Source organism: Microcaecilia unicolor, chromosome 1 (genome assembly GCF_901765095.1).
Source record: "Microcaecilia unicolor chromosome 1, aMicUni1.1, whole genome shotgun sequence".
NCBI lineage: Eukaryota > Metazoa > Chordata > Amphibia > Gymnophiona > Siphonopidae > Microcaecilia > Microcaecilia unicolor.
Genome location: NC_044031.1, coordinates 249065079 through 249086008, shown reverse-complemented (window position 1 = coordinate 249086008; position 20930 = coordinate 249065079). Strand labels below are relative to the sequence as shown.

At 42.7% G+C, this 20930-nt stretch overlaps 1 protein-coding gene across 2 annotated transcripts in view; it reads left to right on the top strand.

Annotated features, from left to right (window-relative positions):
- GRB10 (growth factor receptor bound protein 10) overlaps positions 1–20930 on the top strand; it is a 414148-nt gene that overhangs the window by 312209 nt on the left and 81009 nt on the right. Inside the window, exon 1 of one of the 2 annotated variants that reach the window (XM_030205449.1) lies at positions 20757–20824. The exons of the other annotated variant lie outside the window; for it this stretch is intronic. Coding sequence (XP_030061309.1) covers positions 20780–20824 — 45 coding nt within the window. The 5' untranslated portion in view covers positions 20757–20779. Of the gene's footprint in view, positions 1–20756; positions 20825–20930 lie in introns of those variants that run through there. 2 annotated transcript variants of the gene reach the window in all.

Below are 20930 nucleotides of genomic sequence, written 5' to 3'. Positions count from 1 at the left end.
TCCTTTTTATGAGGTATCAGTGCACCAGATGGATTTTATCAGTTTTCTGGCTTGAAACAGGTATGATCAGTGCTTTTTATTTTTGCTTTTCAGATGCTTCTATTTTAAGCATGTACTGAAAATGCTGCTTTAGTTCTGTGGACTGGGCATGTGAAGCCTTTTTTTCTCTCTCTTTTAAATGTAAGATAGAGTCACCGTAATTCAGTGGAAGAAAAACTGAGCTGCACCTTCAGATCAGATCTGTTTTATCACGTGCTAAAAAGAAATAGGATGATGCTAGAAGCTTGGGGAATATGAGGTATCACTTAAGATGACCAGAAACAAAAATCCTTCATGCATAGAGATTGTGTGCATTCTCACAAAAAGGATCTTATCCAAGTAAATTCATCCCCTTGCTTATACCCAGGGATTTCTGCCTCACCAATAAGATAGAAAAGAGGGGAGAAGGATGGTGGATGAAAGCTGATTGAATCATGTTGGCATTCTCCATAAACTAGGTGAATCTGTGGAGAAAAAATATACAAGTATTTATGTCCCAAAAGAAGCCAGTATGAGGACAGAATTGTACGTGTTCATCCTCATACTGTTTCAAAGTGGAATCAAAGTGTACCTCCTCACATGCCTACTTGGCAAAAGAAATCTGTGGTGTCATCATGTATTCCTTCTATGCAGGACACACAAAAAGTTCTTTTATATTCAAAGCATAAGACAATCCTATAACAGAGTAACTATGCTAGGATTCTTTGAGGATAACCTGATAATGGAGTCTACTACAGCTATGTTATCGGAATAAAATATTATACTACTACTTCTGAGCTTGGGGCTCCAAATATAAAGAGCCATTATAAAAGGGAAAGATTGTAGAAAGTGATGTTGCTCATTATTCCAACTCCATTCCACCATTCTGGCTATGTTTCTGCATGCTAGGAATTGCTAAAATAAATTCCAAAGCCTTTTACTGCAGATGCATCAGTGAAAAGCTCTGTCACTGTTAAATGCTGTGGGACTGGGCAAATAACTGTAAAAATACAGAGATGAAACTGTGGTGTACTTCAAAAAGGTTGAGTCTTTCTTCAGGCTTTATCTGGCTTTTATATGCATTGAATTGTATTTCTTTGGTTGTTTTTGGATCAATTTGATCAAAATGTCAAAACATGGTATGGGTTGGGTCCGCTTCAATAAAACTTCCTTGTGGTTTCCACCACACTCGTCCATGACCAGTTACTTCCTTTTGTCTTGAATGCACTGGTGTGTCAGTACTTTTGAGGTCTCTTAAGATTTGTACATCTGAGGCAAAACTATGCTATGAGGGACATTGTATGCCATATGAGCCAGCCATTCCCAACCCAGTCCTCGGGGCATACCTAGTCCCATCAGGTTTTCAGGATATCTGCAATGAATATGCATTAAATGGATTTGCATGCAATTGAGGCAGCGTATGGAACTCTAACTTGTGCATATTCATTGTGGATATCCTGAAAACCAGATGAAACTAAGACTGCTCTGAGGACTGGGTTAGGAATGACTGCAGGAGTACCATAGGTGCCTAAAAGCGCAAGAGATGCCAATGTGCACTAGAATTACTGAACTGCAGATATTTTAAACTATTCATATAATGGAAGATAGACTGTCTTTGTGACATTGATGGATAATGCCTTTTAGACATTGAAGAAAAGAGCTAATTTGCTTTTAAGTACAGCCAGAGTGACTCTAATATCACCATAGCAGGTTAAGAACATAAGAATAGCCATACTAGGTCAGACCAATGGTGCATCTAGCCCATCCTGCATCCAACAGTAGCAAATTCAGGTCACAAGTACCAGACAGAATCCCAAATATTAGCAACATTTATGCTACTGATTCCAGGGACATGCAGTGGCTTTCCCTATATCTATCTCAATAGCAGACTATGGACTTTTCCTCCAAGAACTTGTCCAAACCTTTTTTTTAAACCCAGAGGCACTAACTGCCGATACTACATTCTCTGGCATTGAGTTCCAGAGCTTAACTATTTGTTGAGTGAAATTTTTTCCCTCCTGTTCATTTTAAAAGTAATACCATGTCATTTGCTTGTGTCCCCTAGTTTTTGTACTTTTGAAAAAAAATCAATTTACGCTTACCCGTTCTACACCACTCAGTATTTTGTACACCTCTGTCGTAACCCCACAGCCATCTCTTTTCAAATCTGAAGAGTCCTAACCTCTTAAGCCTTTCCTCATATGAGAAGAGTTCCAACCACTTAATTTTGATCACCCTTCTTTGAACTTTTTCTAATTCTTATCTTTTTTTTTTTAAGATATTGCGACCAGAATTGCACACAATACTTAAGGTGTGGTTGAACTTGGAGTGATACAAAGGCATTATAATATTCTTTATCTTATTTCCATCCCTTTATTAATAATTCCTAGCATTCTATTCACTTTTTTACCCACCACCACCACACACTGGGCAGAAGATTTCAGCATATTGTTCACAATGACACCTAGATCTTTTTCTTGGGTAATGACTCCTAGAGTGGAGCCTAGCATCAAATAACTATGATTTGGATTATTCTTCTCAATGAGCATCACTTTGCATTTGTCCACATTAAATCTCATCTGTCATTTGGATGCCCAGTCTTCCCACTTTTAAGGTCTTCCTGAAACTTTTCACAAGCCACGTGCGTTAACAACTTTGAATAGTTTTGTGTTGTCTGCCAATTTAATCACCTCACTTTTCCTTTTCCGGTTCATTAATAAATATGTTAAATAGCACTGGTCCCAGTACAGATCCCTGGGGCACTCCACTATTCATCCTCCTCCACTGAGTGAATTGGCCATTTAACCCTATCCTCTGTTTTCTATCCATCAACCAATTCCTAATCCACAACAGAACATTGCCTCCTATCTCATGGGGTTTTAATTTTCTCAGGAATCTCTCATGAGGGACTTTGTCAAAAGCTTTCTGAAAATCTAGATGTACTACATCAACCGGCTTACCTTTATCAAGCAAATTGATTAGGCAAGACTTCCCTTGGCTGAATCCATGTTGACTCTGTCCCATTGATCCATGTTTGTCTATTTGTTCAGTGATTCTATTCTTTATAGTAGTTTCCACAATTTTGCCCAGCACTGGTCAGGCTTATAGGTCTAATTTCCAAGATCACCCCTGGATCCCTTTTTAAAAATAGGCGCTACATTGCCCACCCTCCAATCTTCAGGTACTATGGAACATTTAACGACAGATTACAGATCACTAACAGCAGATCTGCGATTTCATATTTGAATTCTTTCAGTACCCTGGGGTGTATGCCATCCAGTCCTGGTGATTTACTACTCTTTAATTTGTTGATTTGGCTTAGTATATCTTCCAGGTTCACTGAGATTTCTTTCTGTTCCTCTGCATCATCACCCTTGAAAACCATTTTTGGCACAGATAGATCTGTACAGCAAACAACAGGTCAGGGTAGAGAAACACATACGTACATATCAACAGTCACAAAACAAGAAGTAGGGGTGGACCAAGAGATCTCTTGGTCCACCCCTACAGATAGATCTCTTACATTTTCTTCAGTAAAGATAGAGGCAAAGAATTAATTCAGCCTCTCTGTTATGGCCTGTCCTCCCTGAATGCCCCTTTAGCTCCTTGACAATCTAATGGTCCCATGGATTCCCTTACAGGCTTTCTGCTTGATATACCTAAAAGGTTATACCATGATTTTTTGCTCCGAAGCAAGTTTCTCTTTGTATTCTCTTTTAGCCTTCTTTATCAATTCTTTGCATCTAACTTGACAGTGCTTATATTGCATCTTGTTTTCTACATTCAGATCTTTTTTTTTCCATATTCTGAAAGATTTTCTTTTGGCTCTAATAGCCTCTTTCACTTCTCCTTTAAACCATGCTGGCTGTCATTTGTTCTTCTTTCCATCTCTTAATACGTGGAATACATCTGGTCTGGGCTTCCAAAATGGTATTTTTAAACAGTGTACATGCCAGATTTCAAGACCTAATCTTTGCAGCTGAGTCTTTTGACTTTTTAAAAAACCATTTTCTTCATTTTATCATAGTTACCCTGTAGTCCCAGACTAGAAACATTCCTTCCAACCCAATAACAGGCAAACTCACATCAGATTGTCTTGGATGAGATGTTCTTTCCTCCTCAATTTGCCTAGGGAGATGTATCTGGTGGAATCTGCTCCTGAAAAAATCTTCCAGGACATGTTCATCACGTTACCTGGAGGCAGCTCCTGCAATCCGTAGTGAATACTTCCAGGTCATGGGGGGGGGGGGGGGGGGGGGGGGGGGGGGGGGGAAGTCTGCTCTCTCCTTGGGGCTCAGTGATGTCTCTTGAGCACTGCAGACTCAGCCAAAGCAACAATTCTGTTATGGCATGAGCACTAAAATATTCCACTGTCATCTGCTGCAACACAGGATCTGAGTGGACTCAAGATTTAAAAACCCTCATCTCTTTCTTCCCCATGCCAGGCAGTAAAAGAAGCAGGTGCTAACAGTAGAGATGCAGTCAAGCCTGTGCATATCAACACAGTGTCATCTTGGCCCCTCCCCCCATATATTCTTCTACAGCTTTTCCAAGATAGCTTTATTCTTGCTTAGACCATGTCCTAATTAGTCACACCTGAATCCACGGAACTATGTTATCCAGCAATGTCCTGTTTATAATAATGTCACTTCTTGTTGCCTCCCTGACTCCTCCCAGTGGGATGTCTTTACTGTAGACTGCAATCCTGAAGTTTGCAGAGTTGCATTCTTTCTCTTCTGTTGTTCTGTATCATGATTTTTGCATCACAGAATGCCTACCCACTTTAGATCAGAGAGTTCACTAAAATTACTACATTTTAATAGAAAACAGAATGTCTTCTACGTAAAATATTTTGTTCATGTAGAAGAATTACTTGGTGGCTAGATATTAAATTATTAATTTCTTTCACCTAAAAGAAAATTGTGTACTATATTAAAAAAAAAAGGAAAGTCTTAGGGCATGGGAGGGACAGTCACCAGAGAACCACTGGGACAGGGCATTCTTGCAAAGCCTGCAGAAATATTCATACTTAGATAAAAAAAAAAAAAAGATGAGTATGTAAACAGATCTGCCAGCCCTATCATTAGGCTGGTTCCTTGCTTATTTTTATACCTCAGCTCCTTGACCTGAGGCAGCTACTGGCAACACAGATAGATTTACAAGTGGTGAAGTGCTACAGAATGCCACAAACAAGAACAAGGAATCCACATGTACTCTCCTCTCGGAACAGCATTTCCTTGTGGGAATACATAACGAATATCACTGTTCCTATTAGCCTGGAGGATGAAGTGTTCTTAGAGTAAGTGATAATGACATGCGGTCAAGAATGTGATGAGACAGCTTTCAGCTAAAATCTACATGTTCCTCAGAGACCCAGCATCAACTCCAAAACCCTCTGTTCTTGGGTAGATGCCTAAGCTATAGTCTTGCATTCTAATAAAAAATAAAACCATCAATGGCCAATGCAGCCAGCGATTGCACAGAAAGTCTAAAATAGAACAAGTCTCTCCCCACAGAGAATGGAGAGAGGTTCTCCTGCACATTGCCCCACAGTGACACAAGGTCAAGTCTGTTATCGCATATTGTGTCTGCCGGCAGAATGAAAATGAATCTACTAGTGGGAGCATGAAATACCAATTATGTCCTTTAAAATTACAGTCTGTAGCTATAATTACAGGCACCATACCACAGCACAAGCAGCTTAGCAGGTCGTTATGGGACTGAGGAATAAACTCCACAGGCCAGCATTACTACTACTGACTGCTCCCTTTTCTAAAAAGTGATATTACTCCATAGTCTACAATTTGACCTTCCAAATATAATTTTCTGAGTTTACTCTTAAACCTCACCCACCCCGTGTAGCTTATTTTGTTTATTTAAAAAGATATTTCCATTACGTAGCTTCCCATTATATTCCATAACCTGTGGGGTAATGGTGTCCATCAACCAGCAGATGGAGATAGAGTACTGAAAACTGAGCTGAGACATCTCTCTCTTGGCATCCAAACCAGGGGCGTAGCCAGCCTTCCGTGGGGGAGGGGTCCAGAGCCCGGGGGGAGGGGGCACATTTTAGCCCTCCCCCGGCGCCGCCCCCCCCCCCCCGCCGACATTGCCGCCCCCCCCCCTCCCGCCGCGAACCCGCAGCCGCTGCAGCCTACCTTTACTTTTGCTGGCGGGGGATCCCGCTCCCCGCCAGCCGACGTCTTCTTCTCAGTCGCTTCCTGCTCTTCAATTTGTTTGCTGACGTCCTGCTCTGTTCTCTGAGTCTGACGTCCTGCACGTTCAGGACGTCAGCAAACAAATTGAAGAGCAGGGAGGACTGAGAAGACGTCGGCTGGCGGGGAGTGGGATCCCCCGCCAGCAAAAGTAAAGGTAGGCGGGGGTGGGTTCGCCGGGAGGGGGGTCTGGGGTGAATCTGCGGGGGCCCCGGCCCCCTCAGGCCCCACGTAGCTACGCCACTGATCCAAACCAGCTCCTCAGTGTTTTCTATCTCCAGCAAGTAGATGGACATAGTTTTCAGCCTCTGGTTCTGAGTGATTTGCTCCTGGTCCAGTTGGCCAGCTGGTCCCCAGTTGAGCTTTGCAGGTGGTTTGAGTCCGCAGAGTTGTATCTGGAGATTTTCAGATCCCTGTCTCTGGTTCCCCATGAATTGACTTCGTTCTCCCTTGTTTCCTGTGAAGTGCTCCTTTTCTAACACTACAAACTTTAAGAAAAGAAATAAAACAAAAAGGAGAAGGAAAACGTTTGCTTGTTGTCTTATTTTTCCCATCACACTTTTAGTGTATGCCTTAGTGTATGCTCTGGTGGATCCTCCATTTCTATCCCCTATCATTTGGTGTACCTGTCTCGAGACCTCTTCTTTTCTCCATCTGTACTTTGTCCCTTGGTGCACTGATTTCTTCCCATAGTTTTCTGTATCACCTTTATGCTGCGGACTCTCAGATCTACCTTTCCACACAGGAATCCAGGCCCATGTCTAAGTCTGCCACTCATTCCTCAGCTTTCTATTTTCTTGCCCCTAAACTGTGGAATGACCTCCTCCCATAAATTCGATCTGAACCTTTCTTCTCTAAATTTAAGTTGCTTCTGAAGACTCCTTTTATTTTTCACATGGCCTGTGGTATTGAGCTTGGAGACTCTTGACCTTGTTTTTCTAGCTAAAAGACTCCTCAGATTCCCCTCCTTTTCCTGTGTGAATGCTTGACTTTCCTGTCTATAAATGATGTTCTTTACATTATTGTATTTTGCTGATTGGTTTTTATTATTTGCTTTTGTAATAGTGGTATACCAAATAAACTGTAGTAAAATAACATGTCTTAATGGTAGCCCACATTGATAACTATGCCCCCTAGATATGGCTTCTGAAGGAAGATCTTACTAGCCAGCTTTGAACTTTGGATTAGGTTGGATGAGTGAACACTGGTGTAATTCTCTCATGAGACACAGATTTGATGCTATTGACCAAGGGGGACAATAATGAATACTGACCACGTTGGTGGAAATTCTGTTGATATTTTTACCTGCAGGGTTTCCATGAATATCTTAAGCTAAAATCCACAAATTTCAAACAAATAAAATCAAGTTATCTGGTTTAAAAGCATCACAGAATATCAACCTTTGCACCTGATTTAAGGATGGCAGTGTTTTCTCAACATTGCTGGAATATCCATCATTCCCAGTTTCAGTGATAATTTGTATAATTCCACTGGACCTACTTCTGCAAAAGCACGATTATAGGTTTCAGATGGAGAGTATCTGTCTTACGGAATATGGAGGTGGTGAAACCTTAGAAATGTTTTGATTATTTTTGTTACTGTTTTACATGGTTCTTGTGGACTATTTACCTCACTGTTCTATTCTTTCTTTTGTATATATTAGAGTTGCAAATTATTCGTAGTTAACTCTGTGATTGATGCATGAATCACATTTTTTTTTCTGAAGCTTTCCCTCTGACCTGTCCTGCCCTTGGAGAAGCAGGAAGTGATATCAAAGGAGGTGGGACAGGCCAGAGGGAAAGCTTTGGAGAAGGCCACAGGCTGCATATGTGCAACACTTCCGTTGCTGGGGACCAACAGAAGACCACTAAGGTAGATTGGGGGTGGGTGAGAGATGCCAAACTCCAGGTAGAGGGAGTTAGTGAACTATAGAACTGGAGGGGGCCACCGGTGGAAGCTGTGGCTGAAGCATTGAGCTCCAGTAGCCAAGAGAAGAGCTTGGTGGTGCTCACTGCCAAGTTTGTGTTGCTGCTAGGGTAGGGAAGGAGAGGTGTTGGACAATGGGAGGAAGGGAAAAGAGAGAGGGATATAATGGACCTTGGAGAAGAGAAAAGGTGAGGGAAGGGAGAAAGTGAGAGATATTAGAGTTACCATACATCTGGATTCTCCTGGACATGTCCTCTTTTTCAGGAACTGTTGAAGAGGAGAGGGGGGCATGCTGCTCATAGATGGGAGGGAAAGAAAAGGGGGACATGTTGCTCAAAGATGTTGCTTTTTTGGAAATGTACATATTTTCTAATTTTGTATTTAGCAGAGTATGGAAGAAAATGCATTTGTTACTTTTACCAGTATTTTCCCTGCTAATGGAATCTGACTTTCTTAGAATGTCATAGTGACTGTGTGGTAGGTTGCGGTGCTGGGCTGGGAGTGGGGCAGCATTTTATTTTTTGTGTCTTCTCTTTTTTGTCTCTGCAAATATGGTAACCCTAGAGATCTTGGATCTGGAAGTGGGAGGGAGGGAGATTATCAGTCTTTTAAGAAAGAGAAGGGGAATGGGATTTGATATACTGCTTTCTGTGGTTACATTCAAAGTGGTTTACATATTATATACTACTACTTATTTTGTACCTGGGGCAATGGAGGGTTAAGTGACTTGCCCAGAGTAGCAAGGAGCTGCAGGAAAGAGAGAAAGAAAGATATAAAGTACTTTTAATTGTGTAATTAATCACGATTAAAAATTTTAATCAAAATGCAACCTTAGTATATATTTGTACAGTTTGAGAGTCCAGTGAATGGGAATCCTATACAATAAAAAGCACATCCAACGTTCTGAAGCCGCCAGCGTTGCAGTGAAGCCTGAAGCCCTGTAGTGTTCGTCGCCTTCGTAATAGCTCCGCCCTCCACAGGAATTGGACCAATCACTTTCAAAGCCCTGCCCTCAGAGCCCTCCCGTCATCGAAGCCCTCTGTTCGTATCTTCGTCATCGCTCTGCCCTCCACACAGACTCAAAGAAAACGGGAAACCGAAGAAAAAAAAACGGAAAAAAAGAAGCAGTGGGTGAAGCGCTGACCCCCCCTCCCCCGGAACACCGGTGCCGGCAGTGAAACGGTGAAAAGCCTACCTGCAAAGAAAATGCTCAGCCTCACTTCCCACGAGAAGAAAAGAGAAAAACCGGCGCCGTCAGTGAAGTGCTGAACAGACTCCCTCCTCATTTTCAAATCAGCTGGCGTTCGCAAAAAAAAAAAAAAAAAGAACGAAACCCATGCACACCCTCCCTCCACAGTTAACACTGTGCTGGCCAATGCAAACAAACACGAAACAAAGGTAGGCAGGGCAACATCGCTATATACAATAATCTCTGTCTTCAACTAGGACTGAAGAGGGAGGGAGGGGGCGGGGCCTGCAAGACAGACATAAAGAGAGCAAGGGAAGGAGGGGGTCATGGAAATCACTTCACCACACACGCTCTCTGTATCTCTCAGACACACAAACACACAGTCTCTATCACACACACACACACACACACACTTCAATCCCTCTGTCTCACTATCACACACACTCTCGGACTCACACAGTCTGTCTTACTCTCTTGCACACTCTCACTCACACAAACACTGTCACAATGACTGCCCCTGTGGTCATGCACACACACTCACATCAGACGGAAGGAGAGCAAGGGAAGGAGGGGGTCATAGAACTCAGTTCCACACTGTCTCTATGACCGCCCCTGTAGTCCGGCACACACACTGTCACAACAGACGGAATTACAGCAAAGGAAGGAGGGGGGGGGGGGGGTCAAAGAAATCAGTTCCACACACACACTCTCTGTATCTCTCTGTCACACAAACACACACAGTCTGTATCACACACACACACTCTTTCAATCCCTCTGTCTCACACACTCACTCTCGGACTCACACAGTCTGACTCATTGGAGCCGACTCTGTGGGTGCTGTGGGTGCTTGAGCCACCCCCATATTGAGAAAATTCCTTGTATGTGTCCAGGGAGGGGTCATTTCCATTGGGCTTAGCACCCCCAATAATTTTGAAAAGTTGGCTCCTATGGTCTCCTATGGTCTGACTCTCTCTGTCTTACACACACTCTCATTTACAAATTAAACAAGTATTGCATCTCCTTACCATCATAGCACATTCCTCCTAACACTTCCCTTACAAACATTAATGGCAGACGGTAACTATCTTGCTAGCGCCCGTTTCATTTCAGTCCGAAACGGGCTTTTTTTTTTTTTTACTAGTTTTATTATAATTAAGAACAGACTGTTTTCTATCCATGTTTTTGCTTTGACTTTACAATGCCTATCTAATATTATTACCTTACAAGCTTGCTAATAACGGACATAAGCTTGCTAATAACGGACATAGTCTGGGTGCATTCAGAGAAACTGTTTTGAGGAATTGGAGGAGGTGTTTTAACCACAGGTCCTAACTAAATTGTGTACCAGCCTCTCAGTATCTCTCAGCTTTGCTAGTCTGAGTTTGGTATAATTACATCAGCAGAAGATTCAGTGATATGATCTAAATGTGCATCACACTTACAAGGGTTGCCATATATTTCTGTATATTCAGGCTTTAAATTTACTGCATTCATGGGACCAATTTAAAGCTAAATAAGAGGCTGCAACTGTGGGAAGATCAGGCAGTCTCTAAACTTGAAGAATAGCTTTTAGGCATTCTTAGTGAATCTGTGCTCTCTTCAAAACTAATGTTACAGACGGGAACAGGAACCAGAAGTAATGCATTGTCAGCAAACTATAGGTAACCATTTTTCCAAGAGGGAAGGAGGTGTGAATCCAAGGATACATCCAGATACCATGACAATAAAGGTTGTTCATGTAGCAAGCCTGCTACAGGTTAACATTTTCTTCTGATATATTTTACCGGCCCTAGATATGTACTACAGAATTATTCATACATTGTACTTTGATATGTCTTGTAGAGGAAGGTTTAGTTTTTCAGACAGCTGGGCGTCCTATCCTCTCTTCCCCTCCTTTACCTTAGTGTGGTTCCCTGGTGGTCTAGTGACCTCTTCAGAATAGGAAAGAGTCACCTCTGTCCTGCCCACCGCGTCTGCAGGCTGTCTTTCTCATGGCGCCGATTCAGAATGGCTGCCGAGAGTTCAAGCAGTGACATCGCGAGACTTCTGCAAAGGGGTAGTGAATGGAGTCATGTGGGTGGAGGGAGGCTGGAATATTGGGAAGGAGATCTACATGGGAGGGAGAGAGAGGGAATCTGGTTTTCTTTGGGGGGAGGTCAAAGTGACGGGGTGGGGTGAGACAGGGGGCGGGGCATATGTCCTTTTTTTTTTAATGGTAACCCTACGGATATAGCCTTTGAAAGATGATGCCACTCTCTGCCTCTAGATTCTACACACACATTGCTTATTACTCATCCAAGCACACCTTTATCCTCCTTCCCCACCGTCCGACAGCCCATTAAATACACATGGACACACAAATTCCTCTGTGCACATAAACTCTCCTACCAATGAAGAGTATCCTAGTAGGGCAGTACATAAATCTATGAACCACATCATTTAAAATATATATTAAAAAGGTAGTGAAACCACAACAGTGATATGATGGGCTGTCGTCAGCTGCTAGCTTGGCAGTGCCAGAAAATTGACTAAAATGACTTTATCATAGACCCATATCTTTTTTTTTTTTTTTTAAATTTTGAAACTAATAGAAAATAATTGTCACCTTTACCACCAACCCTCACTACCAACAACTAAAAACCAAGAATACCTGCCTAATGTACTTAAAAAAATAAAACAGGAAAATATGTGCTTTTCAAGGTAAGAAGTGGCATCCTTTGATTAGAATTTTTGTCGCTCTCCTGTATTATGGACTGCTGGTAGATATTTTTTTTTATTTCCTGAAACAATTTGAGGGATATGATTAATCTACAGTTTCCTTTTTTCTGTAACGAGATGTTTATGTACTGTAATTTGAATAATAATTGGATAAACATGTTTCTTTAGAATGGTTGATAGTGTTAACAACGTTCATAAAGTAAGACCAGTGTTTCTCAACCCTGTCCTGGAGGCACACCTAGCCAGTTGGGTTTTCAGGATTGCCGCAAAGAATAGGAATGAGAGACTTGCATACAGTGAATCTTCCATATATGCAAATGTATTCATTATGGTAATCCTGAAAGCTTGAGTGACTTGGTGTTCCTCTCCTGGAGTAAACGATTCATAATCACATCTGGTAGAAGTTCTAGGATGTTTACTGTCTCTCTGATGTGAGCAGTGATAGGTAGTATGGTAGCACTGTAGAAATGGACAGCAGCTGTGCAAGAAACTAGAAACACGCTAATGGTGAGTAATGCCTCCATGCGTCACAGTTGCCTAGAAGTGGGTGGCATCTAAACAGCTTTCTCATGTCTTGCTTTTGGCTTGAATTAATTTTCTTGTCTTTGAAGAACTGGATCTTGTACTATGAAATTAGCCAAGTGATGATTACTCCAAAGATCATAAGAGCTGTAAATTTACAGGTGCAGAAGGGTTACCTACAACCTGGATTACAGCATGAGTTATGATTGTTGCATTTTATGGCATCAGTTGACCAAAGACAAAGACCCCCATTGTTACTTTTACTAGTAAATAAATGTAAGTTCTCAATTGCATGCTATTGTCGTCATGTATCTTGCAAAACAAATAGGAAGGTATATTTTTACTCACTGTATAACCAGGCTCCAGAATTCATTGCTACAATATGATAACAGCTGTTAATATAGCTGTGTTTAAAAAAAGGTTTGGAGAAGTCTCTGTAAGAAAGTTTAGACACTAAAGGTAGATTTGGGAGAATCCACTGCTTGACCGTGAGGGTAAACTGCATCGCTTCTACTTTTTGAGATCTTGCCGGATATTTGTGACATGGATTGGGCACTATTGGAAACAAGCTACTGGGCTTGATGGACCTTTGGTCTGACATGATGGCAGTTCTTATGTCAGAAAAGGTACTGTGAAGACAAAAGAAGGGAGTATTCAGTTGAACAATGTGTGCGAGAGGTGGTTGCTTTACTAGAAGACATCTCCATGTGATTTTACCATTCTCAAAGTGGTCTTGAATGCCAGAATGTAAAAATGTGTAGGTATCATGGCAGAAGCCTATGAAACATGGGACATTCCCAGAAATCAGGTGTGATGTTGTACAATAGGGTCATTTATGTGCCCCACTGCTAATTGTGCACTAGCATTTACACCAGGTGTAAGCAGGCGTAAGTGCCATGCCCAAAGTTAGGCCTGAGATCTACGCTAAACTAGCATTTTAGAAAGAGCGTTCTGCGCACAGTGCCCTTTGTAGAATATCCGTCTAGTGCAGATCTTCCCAGCACCTAACTTTGGGTGCCATTCATAGAATTCCCTCCATATGACCAACTTGCAAACTAAATAGACAAACAGGAAGAAGTGCCATAAAGCAACTTGCGGTGGGGATTAGAAGAACGAATTGAGGGTTACTATATTATTTTCCTTATTCCAAAGGAAGTGTAAGTACAGGAGCAAGAGCTTGCAGCAGCTTTACCATTTTGGATTTTATTATTAAAATATTATTTAAAATATTTGTCACAGCCATCAAATAAGTTCTGGGCAAGTTACAAGAGAAACATACAAAACACCGCAAAACAAAAGCCAGCACTGTACTGAGGGCTGTGCACAAATATGGTGGGGATGCAAAAACTGCTCCCAGCCTACTGTCTCCTCACATTACCAGCGGCAAAGCAGGTGGGAAGACAGTGGGCAAGTCACACAGGGTGCAACTATAGCTTGGTATGGTCCAGACAAAAATATGTTAAAGAATAAAGATCTAAAACGTACAACAAATCGGTACCCCCCCCCCCCCCCCCCCCCCCCGTTTACTAAGCAACGCGGCAATCTTCAAAGTGAATGGACTGTGTCGGCCCTAGTGCACTGGCAGCCTCTAGTGCATCTTTGTAAACGGGCACAAGTCATTAATGGCAAACTAAATCCTAGATTATTGCTGTCTTTTCCAAAACCAAGCTCAGGAACTCAATTTCCCTGCACAAATAGGCTCACAGTCTATGCTATACCTGAGGCAAAAGAGGGGAGAGTGACTTGCCCAAGGCCACAGAGCAGAAGAAGAGGGATTTGAACCCTGGCTTCAATGGTTTGTTAACTTGCTTGTGTAATCACCAGGCACGCATTTTATAGAATAGGGCATAGGGCAGCTCTGCACATAAACCCAAATGACTTCCAATTTTCCAATTAACCGCTGTTGATAATGGCTCATTAACTAATTTGCATGCACTCTCAAATTTTGGTGACTTCTATAGAATCGGGGGGGGGGGGGGGGGTGCATATGGTTTACTTACTGTGAGGAAATGCCTTCACCCAAACTGTCCTCTGTTCTTTACCACATTTGCTGTGCTCTGTCCCTCCCAACCCCCACCCATTCACTTAGCAAGAGAAGTCAGTCAAAAGGGTACATCTAATGCAGCACTAGTTTCCCTCACCTTTCTGCCAGCTCAACTGGGTCCTCACAGCTATAGCATGAGAGTGTGGTGTTGCCAGAGTTTCAGAAGGAAAGCTTGGCAGCAGTAAGTACTCCAGCCTCCCACTTTCCAAGTTCTTTGTTTAAAAAAGGTTGGCAGTAAAATGCTGTACTGATGGGGAATGCTTTGATTGCAACTCGAACGTAAATGCATCTTGCTGGAACAGTATTAGTATTGCATGCTATTCTTGATTGCACAACCCAAAATGGTAGGCAGTTAAGGAGGAAAAAAAATCAATGGCACGCTGCATTAAACAATTTTCAGCTATAATAAATTGTTTAATGCAATGCTCTTGTATGTTGTATTTTGTGATTTTAATTATGCATGTTAGCTGCCAAGAACTGTAGATTGGTGGGCTATAAATTTTTTAAACAAAATAAATAGTCAATGAGCAGAATTAAGGAGGCTGATGCAAATGGATCAGAATGACAGGTTGTAGAAATACGTACATCTGAAAAGGATTTGGTAACCTCGACAGTGAATTGTAAAACTGTGCATAGAATAGACAACTAAAGGCTTAGGATAAATTTGTATTGCCACACTAGAAAGCCTCATCAAGGCTTGTTTGAGATATTGGCCCGTTTCTTTTTTGCTCCTTTAGTACTGTAAAGGATATTGACACTGAGAGAATATAAAGATGAAACCGTTTGCATCTTATTTCAAGAGACTTGAGGGTACCCAGGACTAAGAAACTGAATTAAAGGATGAATGATGGCCTCCACAGAAATATTTCAGACAAGGCTAAGATTAAAACTTGAAGGAAACTAGTGTACCATCATGGTGGAAAGTTTTGGGAATAGTCTACTGAGTTTTAAGAAGGGATTATATAGGAATGAATGAGAGAGACTTCACCTGCTAAGATCAGCCGGTACAGGCATATGTGGATGGCAAATTCAGGGTGGTGTTGACATGGCCAGATTTACATATAAGCTAGACAAGCTACAGATTAGGGCCTCGCATTGGACGTTTCACTAGCGTGGAAAACTATCAAACATAAAAGTTACTTTCTAGTTAATCTGTGGGGGGGGGGGGGGGGGGGGGGGGCTCTTAAATGTTACACCATAGGGACCAAAATACACAAAAATCTGGCCCTGGTTGTTGACGACACTTGGAAGAATGTTGAACCCATTCCCACCCAACCTCCAGTCTCAAAACTGGTGCTATGTTATGTTGCATTCTGAGTAATTGCTTAATTAAAACAGAACAGTAGAGGATCACCACAAGCTTGTCAAAGTTTTAAATTTCATTTTATACAAGATACATCACAGGTTAGTGACACTGACATTATACTTTAAACTGCCTGATTCACTGAACTGGAGGGACAGAGTAGAATAAGATGGGAGTAAGGACATGTGCAAGAAATTACAATGTAGAGATTAGCCACCGAGATGGAGGAACAAGATTCACTACGAATGAAACAGGTCAGACAGAGGAGTAGCGTGATCAACAAAACTCTTCCAATAATACCAGGGAGACGGACGATGTCGTATGCACTTTATTCCATAAATTAGATGACGTTAAAAGTGACTCCACATGGCACCATGTTTCGGCTAAAGTGCCTGCCTCAGGAGTCTGTATATATAGAACCCAAATTTAGCAAATGATGCTTCACAAAAGTGCTAAGAGTGGATAAAATCTTTATAAAGACTGTCAGTCCCAAAAAATGCCAAAGTTGTGATCTGCCTGGACTGCGGCACAAGTTGCACTAGAAGCAATATCGATCTGCTTTTACAGCAGTACACTGCTTTGGCATTTTGAGATCGATATTGCTTCTAGAGCAACTTGTGCCGCAGTCCAGGCAGAACACAACTTTGGCATTTTTTGGGACTGACAGTCTTTATAAAGACTTTATCCACTCTTAGTAATTCTGTGAGGCTACATTTCTGTTCTATCATATATATACAGACTCCTGAGGCAGGCACTTTAGCTGAAACACGGTGCCATGTGGAGTCATCATTTTTAACATCATTTAATTTATGGAGTAAAGTGCATATGGCATCTTCTGTCTCCCTGGTATTATTGGAAGAGTTTTGTTGCTCACGCTACACCTCTGATGAGAAATTACAATGAAATTTCCAGTCAGCCAAAATGTTTGGAAGGATAATAGCTACGAGAAGTGAAAAGCTTTGCTACTTTTTAAATGTAGTTAGGCCTCCCTAGGTTGGGATGAGGGCTGCTCTGGAGCTCCCCACCCCCCCTCCCCTGATAAAATGTGTAAGCTGGTGCCTGGTGCTTCAAAAAGGTAAAACACATGCACCCTAGCTGTTTGTTTGTTTTGTTACATTTGTACCCCGCGCTTTCCCACTCATGGCAGGCTCAATGCGGCTTACATGGGGCAATGGAGGGTTAAGTGACTTGCCCAGAGTCACAAGGAAGCTGCCTATGCCTGAAGTGGGAATCTTGGACAGCCTCTCATGCCTTTCTTCGTGGAACTGCCTGCCTGTTTATTTATACTTTTCTTTAAATGTGCCAGGACACAACACCTGCCCCTTGACTGATAGGGAGGACCTTTCTCATTGCATCAATTCAGTCCAGAGCTCTGCTTAGGAGCAAGGACTGCAGAATGTACATCTACAGTAAAAGAATGGCATTTGTGTAGCAAAGGCCTTGGAAAGAAGCAGTAAAAAAAACAAAAAATTTGAGAACATGAGCTTTTGAGAATATGTGGTGACCTTGGAAGATTAAGCATTGTATGAATGCATGGTATTACTAAAATATATAATGCAAGGGAGAACCTCCCCTGTGCATGATTACTACTACTACTAATAATTTCTATAGCGCTACTTAGATGTACGCAGCGCTTTACACATCTTCTGGATTCTATATAGCACGCCTAGCATTCTGTGCTGAAATTCAAGCATATTCTATAACACGTGTAACTTAATTGGCTTAAGCTAATTAACAGCACCTACCAAGCAATAATGAGCACTAATTGGCAATGATTAGAATTTACACATGCAACTCATCAAGCATATTCTGTAATGAACTGCGCCTAAATTCTAATGCATGCAGTTCAAAAGGGACGTGGCTATGGGTAGGGAGATGGGCGTTTCATGGACGTTCCAAAATTTACACACGTAGTTATAGAATATGGCCCAGTTCACACAAATCTATTTGCAGGGATTTACGCCACATTTTCATTGGAGTAAATGGCGGCAAACATATCAAGTCTCGCACATTAGAGTCCTCTCTTGAGCTCACAAACCTCTAAAGTGTTGGCTCCCTGCTTTCCACACCCCCATGGCCTGGCATTTTTCTTTCTTTTTCTGTTCTCCCCCCTCCAGCAGTCCTACCCCCCCACCCCAGCATTCATTTTGCTTGTCCACTCCCTGTCCCCTAGTGGTCCTCCAAACTTGCCTTTGTGACCAACAGAGGGGCAGCACTGAATATAGTCTGTCTCCACCTGGCTGGTGGTGACCTCTGAACCAACTTCCTGTTTCTGATGGGCAGAATACAATAGAAGGAAGACCAGAGGCAGACCGTTGAACACTTCCCCACTGCTGGCCACAAAGGCAAGTTTGGAGGGCCACCTGGGGGTCAGGAGGGAGGAGGAAGAGAAAGAGATGCTGAGACCTGCAGGAGAAGGAAGAAGAGGGAGAAATGCTGAGCCCATGTTGAGGGATGAGGGAGGAAAGAGAGACGGACAGATGCGGGACCCGTGGGGGATGGCGATTAGGATGGAAGGAAGAAAGATGAAAAATGCTGGCCCTGGGGGGAAGGGGGGGGGGCAGTGCGGGTGGAAGGGAAGAATGAGGGGAGAAGCTGGACACATGGGGGGAGATAGCCCAACTCTTTCATAACTGAATGGAATGAACAAGATAGAGGTTGGTTTCTGAGAATAAAAATATGCTAATTTAATGGAGAAACTGGACACATGGGGGATAGCCCAACTCTTTCATAACTGAATGGAATGAACAAGATAGAGGTTGGTTTCTGAGAATAAAAATATGCTAATTTAATGGAGAAACTGGACACATGGGGGATAGCCCAACTCTTTCATAATTGAATGGAACGAAGAAGATAGAGGTTGGTCTCTGGGAACAAAAATATACTAATTTAATGATAAATTTCAAGAAAATGAAAGAGTTTATACCCCTGAAGAAAGCTTAGAATGCTGTCTGGTGAAACAGTGATCTCATTGGGTCTAAAGTTTTCCTAGCTCCATGTCAACTGTTTTTGCACCCAGTATTGAATATGTAATTAGAAAAGTTTTGAACTGGAAACAGTCTTTATAGCCAGTTCTGCTAATATATTTATATGTTCAGAAAGGTTTGGAACTGGAATGAAGGTTTAAAAGCATGTTTATTAGAAACACAAAGTGTGTGCAAGAATTAGAGCACATGAAAGAGTACACAGAAATGACTCTGGGAGTTTTTTTTATGACTAATGAAAGAAATTTTCAGCCTAATGTCTATCCAACCCTGTACAGTATCTCCCCCCTCTCAACCCCCCCCCCCCAGATGTCCAGCAACTCCCTCTCAAACCCCCCCCCCCCCAATGTCCAGCATCTCTCCCTCTCTGTGCTCAAAAAAAAAAATTAAAATTGCAGTTGCATTATAGTCAACATACAGCTGGATGGGAGAAAACGACCTCAGAAACCTTTTGCAGATATTTCAATATGAATATCTACCTGGCCTGGGCCCCCCCCCCCCCCCCCCCCCGCTCCTTAAATGTATGATATAAAAGGTCCTGAGTGGCCAAGCTAGCATTAAGGGTGTGAAACCAGGACAACTGAAGCTGGGGGAAACATCTGTTCTGGGCCCCAATATGTTTATATCTGCTCTGCTTAGTAGGTTTGGGCTGGTAGCCAAGTTAACAGAATGCCATCCCAAATCTACTTTGGTAAGTAGCTTGTATGTAATAAATTTATAGGGGGACTGGGCAATTGTGTACACTAAACTTTCACTGTTAAAGAATTTATTTTTTTCTGACAGTAATTTGGGCATTTACATCTTCTTCTTGCAGTAAATAGGCTTCATTGGCTAAGAACAAAGAGCAGTGGGGAGAGAGTGCCAGATTTTGCAGCGCTGGGATTTGCATGGATATGAGCTGAGCCGGAGGCTGGGCAGAGCGCTGATGCAGTACAGCACTGGCACACCTCGATCAGCTGTAACAAGGGGAGGGAGGAGATTCCCTCCCCCCTCCTTGAATCGTCTTTTCAGAAGGAGCTAGTCCTTGGCTGACGGAGCACTTTTCTGAATGCACAAGCTGCAGACACTTTAGTGGCCGCTCCTCCTCCTCCTGCTGGGCTCATTCTGCAGAGTTGTGGGAAAGAAAGTCTTGGGAAGCGGGGGTGGGGGGGGGGGGCAGACGCGATGGAAGTTTGGGATCCTGGGAATTTACCTGGAAAACAGGGATAAAGTACTGTATGGGAGTGTGCTATTCAGATGAGCAGGACACACCTACTGGGGGGAGGGACGAAGGGACTAGGACATCCAAGGCGGCAGGCTCCCGGTAGGCTAAGGAAGCTGTGGGGAGGAGGAGGAGGGGAGGGGGGGGTAGCAGTCAGAGGAGAAGTTCGTGCTGAAGTTGCATGTGGATGACATCAGCTGCTGTTAGGCTGGGCCCATTGTGTGAGAGACTTGGCAAAGAGGATTCGCTCACATGCCTTTTGCCCTGCCATTTCTGTCTCCTTAGAACTTTTTTTTTTTTTTTATTCTCCTGGGCAGGGGACTGGAAGGGAGTGAGGTCGGTAGGGGTTCTCATGTAGATTCTGTTTAGTTTATTATTATTTTTCTATGTATGTGAGTGATCTCTTAAAATCATTTTCGTCTCCGGAGTATTTCCCCCTCCCCCTCTTGCCGGGAGAATAAATTGGTAGAGGGGGAGACAGATTGCATCATTAGGAGGAGGCTGCTGATTGGTCGGCCCGACGTGGTTTGATTCGATTCCTGAAAAAGCAGGAGTGACGCTCCTGAAGGCTTCCCCGGAGCCCCGGCTACGTGACAGGTACAGCGCACTGCAGGCACGGGCGGCGAGCACTTTCTCTCGGGGGGCAACCTCGAACTAAAATGCCATCTTGTTCTCCCCAATGCTGCCTCTTACATGCTGTGGAGGTAAGACGTTCCATACGAAGTGAACCTTCCTTCAAAAGCCATGCATACTAGTTAATTTGGAACATCGAAGGTACTCAAAAGTGGATTTTTATTCTAGGTGGGGGTG